The sequence below is a fragment of the Anabrus simplex genome, chromosome 13, assembly GCF_040414725.1.
Source record: "Anabrus simplex isolate iqAnaSimp1 chromosome 13, ASM4041472v1, whole genome shotgun sequence".
Taxonomy (NCBI): domain Eukaryota; kingdom Metazoa; phylum Arthropoda; class Insecta; order Orthoptera; family Tettigoniidae; genus Anabrus; species Anabrus simplex.
In genome coordinates, this window is record NC_090277.1 from 25,195,101 (window position 1) to 25,203,783 (window position 8,683).

Here is an 8,683-nt window from a genome sequence, read left to right on the forward strand (position 1 = left end):
ATTCCTGTCATCCAGTTTTCGCATCTCCGGCAACACCTGCTCACACATACTGGTGAACGACCACATTTGTGTGAAACATGTGGTAAAAAGTTTTCTGCAAAGGTGAATCTTCGCCATCATGAGCTATTACATACTGGTGTACGTCCGATCTCCTGTCATGAATGTGATAAGAAGTTTTCTCGGAAGTCGTATCTTCGGCAACATCTGCTTACACATACTGGTGAACGCCCACATTCTTGTAAAACATGTGGGAAGGACTTTTCTCAAAAAATGAATCTTCGCCAACACCAGCTTACACATAGTGGTGTACGCCCAATTTCCTGTCCCCAATGTCATAGGAATTTCACGCAGAACGTGCATCTTCGGCAACACCTGCTTACACATACTGGTGAACGCCCACATTCCTGTCAGACATGTGGTAAGAAGTTTTCTCTGAAAGCGGATCTTCGCCTACACAAGTTTACACATACTGGAGAACGTCTGAATTCCTGTCATCTTTGTGATAAGAAGTTTTCTCATAGGGGGTATCTTCGTAAACACCTCATTAGACACACTGCGGAGCATGCACATTCCTGTGATACATGTGGTAAGAAGTTTTCCCATAAGTCGAGTCTCCGACAACATTTACCTAAACATACTCCTGAATGAGCTACATGCTTTGTTGAATGTTAGGTGGAGTTTTGTGAGAACTCTACTCCTCCAACACCAGCTTAAACATACTGGTAATTTAGTAAGTAGTTTACTTGAAGTCTCATCTTCGTCAACACCTACATATACTGGTGAGCGTCCACTCTCTATAAGGTGTGTGGAAAGAAGTTCATCTCGGATATCGTCTCTTCGCCTTACCTTGTCTACTTATACTGGCGAGGGTCCTAAGTTTTGTGATGTATGTGGTAAGAAGTTTTCTAAGATGTCTATTCTTTGAAATCACCAGCTTCAAGATACTGGTGAGCGTCCACATTCCTGTGAGAGCAATGTGGTATGTAGGTTTTTGGCAAATCGAATTATTTTGGCAACACCTGCTTACACATAATCGAAGGCGCCCACACCCTTGTGCTCACTATGGTGCTACATTTGCTCGCAAGTCCTGCCTTTTCCGACACCATGGCACGCATACTTGTGAGCTGGAGGTACATCTCTGGACACTCCTTGTTCACCAGTGTTGCCATCTTAGCAGATTTTCCGCTAAATTTGGCGGAATTAGAAGACTGTCGGTGGAGAAATATATCATTTAGCGGACAGCGGATTTTTTGGCGTAATTCTAGATTTATTATAGCGGAATTTAGCGTTTTATCCATTGTGTGTTTTTTAAAATGTCTACTCCAGTCTCTCTTCGAGCTATTCTGTATTTCTTGTAAGGAGCTAGCAGTCACATGAGGAAAACATGTTATTTGGATTTGATGTTACGATATCATGGTTTAATAAATTTGTAATTCGTAATTTGTATTCCTCTCACCAGTCCTAGTGAAACTCAGAGATCAGGTGAGTGTAGATATTTACTTTTACCATTATGTCCGGCTCCATGGCTAAATGGTTAGCGTGCTGGCCTTAGGTCACAGGGGCCTCGGTTTCGATTCCTGGCAGCGTCAGTAATTTAAACCTTAATTGGTTAATTTCGCCGGCACGGTGACTGGGTGTATGTGTCGTCCCCATTATCATTTCATCCTCATCACGACGCGCAGGTCGCCTACGGGAGTCTAAACAAAAGACCTGCATTTGGCGAGCCGAACTTGCTCTCGGACACTCCCGGCACTAAAAGCCATACGCTATTTCATCATCATTATTATTATTATTATTATTGCTCATCATTTGAGATCGGATTTCTTGGAGGAATTTTAGCGGATTTTTAGTAGTATTTAGCGGATCATGAAAATCCACTTGCAACTGAAAATTCTGTTACTCGAAAGAACATCACAGCTCTTACTAGTCATTTAAATGACCTACTTTGGCTCCTTCCCGATGGTAAATTAGATATGAAGAACAGACAGCTTGTCAATCTTGCAGAAGGAAAAAATGTTCGGGATGCTGTAACCTTTGGTCAGTTTCAAGATCATGTGGACACTACAACATTTGCTATTGCTAGCATTCATAATTTATTGGATAAAACCATCAGTTCATTAGAACACATACGGGCGGGACACAGTGAGGATATAAAAAAAAAAGTTGTGCAACAACATTCTTTCGTCTTAAGAATTGATAGTATTAATAATGCAAGTTCCCCTGAGTTCATGTATATGTTGCACAATGGTAGTTCACAGTATACATTCCCATATAACGGTAAAATAAAAGTACACAGTATTATGCCCGGACCTGAGTCTCTTGAATGCATTTTAAATGGAAAAGAAACTAAGATGAGTGTTGGCACGGTGCATTCTGTTCGTGCTGGAGACAGACTAGCATTTATGATTAGCAGCAGTGCTCTTGAATCAGATCCTACGATTACTACACAAGATCTACCGCTTTACGTTGAATTATTGTACACACTGTCTCATGTGTAATTTATTATGTTTGGTGACAACTTGTCTGCATACTAATTTCTTTAGCTCTAAGCTACATTATATAATTTCCTCATATAGATAGCTGCTCTTGGCACACGGCTGAGACAGATGTGCGGCCTAGTTCCGGTTTTTCGAAAACAACTTAGTCCAGCTCACCAGATGGTCAACCAGTTTAACCTTATGTAAACAAGTAGATAGCGAGAGTTGTTTTGGGGAACCATGACCACATTCTAATTTATTCAGCCCTAGACTACATCATTACTTCTCCTTGAACTTTGCTGCTCCTTAGCACAAAAATATTTTTTTGGCTTCATCCCAGCATACAGAAAAACTTGTAATTTAACCTTGTGTATATGGATGGGAGGCAAGAAAACAAATTAATTGCTTGTTTTCTCTTCTGATTAGAGTATATATTCCAGCTGCTGAGCATACTGCTTCATTATTTCAACTTCACTATGGATTCGACTGAATACCGCAACAAGGTATCCCGGTTGTACACTTTAGCCACGATGGCGGACCATGCAGTACGCATCGGTTTATCTGAGGAATCGCATGGGATATCTGCAGCTCAGCCACGATTTGTAGATGAGTTAGCGTTGTCAGAACTACGACGATTATTAAGAAGTATTTGTAGTAGTCTCCCGGTAGCTGAATGTCGAAAAATCCTAAATTTTATAATTACCGAAACACCACCGGGGCTGCTCATGCATTCTTACTGTGTTGCTCTCAGTGACAGCATCGATCAAGACAGAGAAGAAGCAGAACACATAACTGTTCAACTGTATTCTCCACCAATAAACAAGAAACCGTCGAGGTGCGTTCAACATCTACAAGAGATGGCTCGATCGTTACATAGACCAAGACCACGAGCTCTGATGCATCCTACAGACGACTTGCGCAGACTTTTGTGCCCTCGCTTAACGGTGCTGGTACCGTCCACAGAAGAAGAAACTGGTAACTATCCCCAATTGTTCAGGATGCTTGTGCATAAACATACTGATAAAGACGAGGATAATTGTGGATAAATTTGGAAGAGGAAAATTGCAATAAATAGTTCAGAAAATTTTAATAGTTGTAATTTAGGCTAGTACATCCTTTTTATCAACCCAACTATTGTGCTTTGAATCAAATCCTAACCATTTTACTAGTACTTTATCACCTTTCCTCCTTAATATTTTCTCAACCAAATATTACTTAGGGTACTTAGTTCGTTGGAGTTCTTCGCTGTAGAAGCTGCCAGCAATCTGCTTTCCTTGGTAGTCTTTTAGCAGGTAAGTAACTGGGTAAGTATGTTTAACTGTATCTACAGTAAAAAGTTCTGTTGTCCAGTTCGGTTTGTATCCTTTCTCGAACTGATGTTTGACTTTTGAAATGCGTACTATGTCGCCAACCCGTAATTTATTCTTGCGTCCATCAATCTTCTTTATTCTGCTGTAGACAGTAGAAAGCAAGCTATTATCTTTAACGTCTTTTGGTTTCATCCGAATCGTACGATGGTAAGTATTGTTGTAGTCGTTTACAATCTGTTGAAGTTTCGTTACCCATTTGTATGATCCTTGTGCTGTAAACATTCTCCACATACGAGTGCGTAGTGTTCTATTAAATCGTTCTACGATACTTGCCTTAAGGTTGCTGTACGTGCTGTAGTGGTTAATTCGATACTTGTTGAACCATTCTTGTACTTGTGTATTGTAGAACTCTTTTCCATGATCTGTTTGCACGTTTTTAGGGTAGCGTCTACTCTTCTTGTAAATCTGATGTAGCGCCTCCATAACTTCTTTTCCCTCTTTCCTTTTTAACGGATGTGCCCATGCATATTTTGAATATACATCTATAATTGTTAATAGATATTTATATCCTTTGTTAACTTTTGCGTATGGTATCATTTCGACAAGATCCATTTGATGGAGATCATCATAACCTCTGGTTATAACATGACGTCGTTGGTAATGCCGGCGTGCTTGCTTGTGTAGCTCAGCCGCGATTCCCTCCTTGATCGTAGTAGACATACTTCTGGTATTTTTCTGTTCCTTCTCCTGTTTTTATGCAATAATTCCTGCTTCCAGTAGTTCTTCTTCAATAGATATTATTTCATTGTGGTGAGCGTTGTGTCCTGCTGCTGTAGATGCCATAAGTAGTTTCAACCGATCTACTAATTCGTTTGGGTTATCCCAGAATACGTAGTTAGAGGCATTAGTGCTGTGTCTTTTCATAACCATTCCTGAACCTACACGCGCACTTGAACTTAGTTTTTTTATTATTTTCATAAATTTATATCCATCGGAGGATCTTACGGGATAGTTTGGTTTATATTGTTTCCTATAAGCATTACTATAATTTAGTATGTCTTTGTATACTGGAATATCTTCTTCTATATTATACAATTCTCGTCTTGGAACTTTTTTGAATAGCAACTCGTACAAACCTCTTGTAGCAGTGTATTCTCGACCTCCAACGTATATCTTTCTTTCTTTAAACACAATTTTTTTTATCACCAATCATGTACTGTTTGTTTTTCAGGCGTCGAACTCCGTACACACTATCGAGTACTTCTTTAGCTAATGTTCGGCTGTTAAAAATATTCAAATATTCCTGTAGTACATTATCAATGTCTGTTTCTACTTTAATTGTACTATCTTGTTCTCTGCTTGACCCTGCATGTGGTAGTTCGTCTTGATTATCTTCGTCTTCTTGCTTTATCTGTAGCTCATCTATAGTATTCGGTTCCTCTTCTTCATATTCGTCATCTTCCTCTTCTTCACTTTCGTTGCCTATCGCGATGTCTCTTGTCCTTTGTTTAACTTCCTCTTCTTTTTTCTTAACATTGTTTGTTTCCTGTCTTTTCTCTGTTCTCGCAAGCATTGTTTTCAGTGGTTTCGATATAGGTTGGAATGTTTTTTCTAGCTGGGCTTCAGCTTTTTTCTGCCCCGTTTTAAGGGCATAGTACTTTTGTTTTATATTTTTTACTGCCTCTACGAGTTCTTTCTTCTTCTCTATTTCATGTCTTACATCTGTTAAAGACTGATTGTTAGTAACCTTTTTCCTATCTAGTCTATTCTTTCTCTTTCCTACTCTACGTATACTAGTTTTACTTGTGCGTCTACCAGATGTAGAACTTGCCTTCGCACGTCGCTGCATAGGTGTTGAGTTGATTGCACGTTCTATAGTACACTTTCTTTCCAACTGTTCCAACAGATATGTGTCCTCTCCCTTTTATTTCCCTTTGTGTTCTGTTTTCCCCAAAGTTTTTAGTTATCATTAGTCAACATTGCGAAGACTTAACAGAAACCTTTCACAATATAAGGTGAAGAAGAATGAACTATCAATTAGCCTAATGTCCTCTCCTCGACAAAACGATCTAAACGAAGGTGACCATACTATTTACACACAACTGTAAGAAGGGTAGCATGTCAAAGATAAGGAGGAGGAAGCGATCCATGCTATTTACATCCCATCGCGCTAAGTTACGTATGACAACCTTGTCGCTTAACCCAAACCTACACCCCACTCCACACCCGGTCAGCCAATCAGAAAGCATCCTTGATCGCTTCCCACTACCCCCACCCTTGAGAGACGGATCAATAGGAAGCGAGCCACACCCTTCCAGCCAATCAGAAAGCGTCCTTGATATGCAACGATCTTCCCGTCACTACTGAGGATGGTTGCCCCGTCGCACTTCCTATTAATACAGTGGTCACACCACCTGGCTCTTCCCTATCAGGATATTTTGTACCAGGAACATTCCTTATCAGTTCATTTTTCTGGACACCTCGCTGGTCGTTAACTACCTGCGAATGGCTTTCCCACAATTACCGAACATTTACGCCAGGTCAACCGTAGAACTTCATGTCAGATGATTATTATAAAACGTAAGATGGGAATTTCTCCCTATTTGATAGTAATCTTACTGGCTTTACGTCCCACTAACAACTTTTAAGGTTTTCGGAGACGCCGACGTGCTGGAATTTAGTCCCGCAGGCGTTCTTTGACGTGCTAGTAAATATACCGACACGAGGGTGACGTATTTGAGCACCTTCAAATACCACCTGACTGAGCCAGGATCGAACTTGCCAAGTTGGAGTCAGAAGGCCAGCGCCTCAACCGTCTGAGCGACTCAACTCGGCTAAATCTATGAATAATGAAGCGGTATGAGATCCTGCTTGAGAGCTCTCTCATCACAGAACTTGAAGATCTTGCTCTTTGTTTCGAGAGAAAAACGCCAAGAAACAATAAATAACATCAAAATAAAAACTACACATAGAACAATGAACAAATGAGAGCGAACCGTAGCTTATTTCAAAGTAGACAAAATGGTTGTAAACTAAACATAAACATTTTGCCAGACCGAAACCAGGATAGCATATCGGCCGTAATGCACTCGGAAAACGTCCCACATTTCCACATCCTAATACTGTATTTTAAAGTTATTAGCTGACACTTCGCAGACCACGTGGTACGTAACGCCCGCTGGTACGGAATGTCCCTGCTACGAATTGTCCGATATTCATTAGTAAGATAACACTGGCCACTCTGGGATACACCCTTTCCATTAGCGCACCTCAAGCCATCCCGCAGCAGACATGAGAGAATCAACTTGCTACTTTTTTTTTTCATCAAACCTCGTTACACTGTAGTCCCCGACTTGGGGCTCCGAACTCCACGTTTAAGTGTAACAAGGCAACATCTAAGATAATAATTCTTTTAGCAGGGGGCAAATTGGCACTTTGCGCTTTAAGAATATATTTTGGGTTCAGAAATCTCATTGCCCATATCCCCACGACGTCCCCACTGTCCCCAGTTGTATCCCTGACCAGATGTATCACGCTCCAGGACACCGCCCTTGAGGCGGAAGAGGTGAGAGCCCTGCTGAGTCCGGGGAGAAACGAACTATAGGCGGTAGACTGATTTAAAAAATTAAAATGTTGCTCATTTCTTCTATTTCTGCCCTCATTTCCTTCTCCTCGTTGTTTGTTCACAAGTCCTCCATTTTCATCGAATAGAAAATTGCATCTACTTTTGAATCTCCGTATTACCCTTCCCAAGCTCATTCATTTATGAGTTCAATCTCCTATTCTCTGCTCCAGTTTCATGCTACTTTCATTCAAATTCAATTTTCAGTTTCAGCTACCGAATCACACTCTTACGGGCCGTAACCTCGCAATATTTCCGACTATAAATTCGTTGGTTACCTACAAACTTTTGACGTCATAAGGAAGAAATCCATATTTAATGTCTGGGACATCTTGTGTCCGGAAGAAAAAATTGTTTCGGAAACTGGGACTAAACGTCCTCAACCGGGACATACGGCCACCCGGGGTTGGTAATCTGTTGGAAACTCTGTTCACCATATCCTGTTTGGTGTCCAAGTAGTAGGTAAGTTGGTATTTGTTGTAGCTCTACCGGACAGCTTGCGGCTTCAGCGAAAAAGTCGATAGTGCTGCTATCTGCACTGCACGGTGTGACCAACTCTGCAATGTGAAACTGCCACTTGTGTGATCTTGGTACACTAGCGTACTGTTTATATTTTATCAGTGTTTGACACTACTTTGCAATGATATTTCAAGAAAAAATGTTCCGCGTTGAACGAATTACCCAGCAAGGTAATGACATGAGAACCGATAAGGACCGCAAGTATTTAAAAACTCATGACCTCGCAGCTGTGTTGAGGTTATCTTCTGTGCTCCTTATATGAAGAAGTCAATCAACTAATGAGTTATTAATGGGGCGTTAACCCAATTATATTAACAAATTTTGAACTGTTAATGACTTCAAACTTGATGATCCGCAGTATAAAGTAAAATCATGCATTTCACACCACCTACATAGTTTGTGGGTCTGTAGCATAATAGTGAAGTTGAAGTCTAGAATCCAGTCGGCTTCAACCTTTTACATAATTACATTTTTTCCTGTAAGAAAATAATTTCAAAGTATTGATGAAATAGGACCGAACACCAGTCCAACAAATTGAATACCGGCACGTAAGTGTGATAATTCTTCATGCACAATGTTGTGAAGGAGAATTTAAGAAATCCTGAACACCTCCTCCTTGTCAGGGACATCGTAATGACTGCGTGGTTTAGGTCACGTAGTCGGGAGATAGTGGGTTCGAACTACACTGCCGGCAGAGATGAATATGTTTTTCAGTTGTTTCCCATTTTCATACCAGGCAAATGCTGAGGTTCTAT

At 40.6% G+C, this 8,683-nt stretch overlaps 1 protein-coding gene across 1 annotated transcript in view; it reads left to right on the forward strand.

Moving 5' to 3' along the window:
• Positions 1 to 1,374, forward strand: part of LOC136884724 (gastrula zinc finger protein XlCGF57.1-like) — a 73,049-nt gene extending 71,675 nt beyond the window's left edge. The window contains exon 5 of the mRNA XM_068230012.1: positions 16 to 1,374. Within this exon, the coding sequence (XP_068086113.1) occupies positions 16 to 648 (633 nt within the window). The 3' untranslated portion in view covers positions 649 to 1,374. The remainder of the gene's footprint in view (positions 1 to 15) is intronic.
• Positions 1,375 to 8,683: the final 7,309 nt, after the last annotated feature.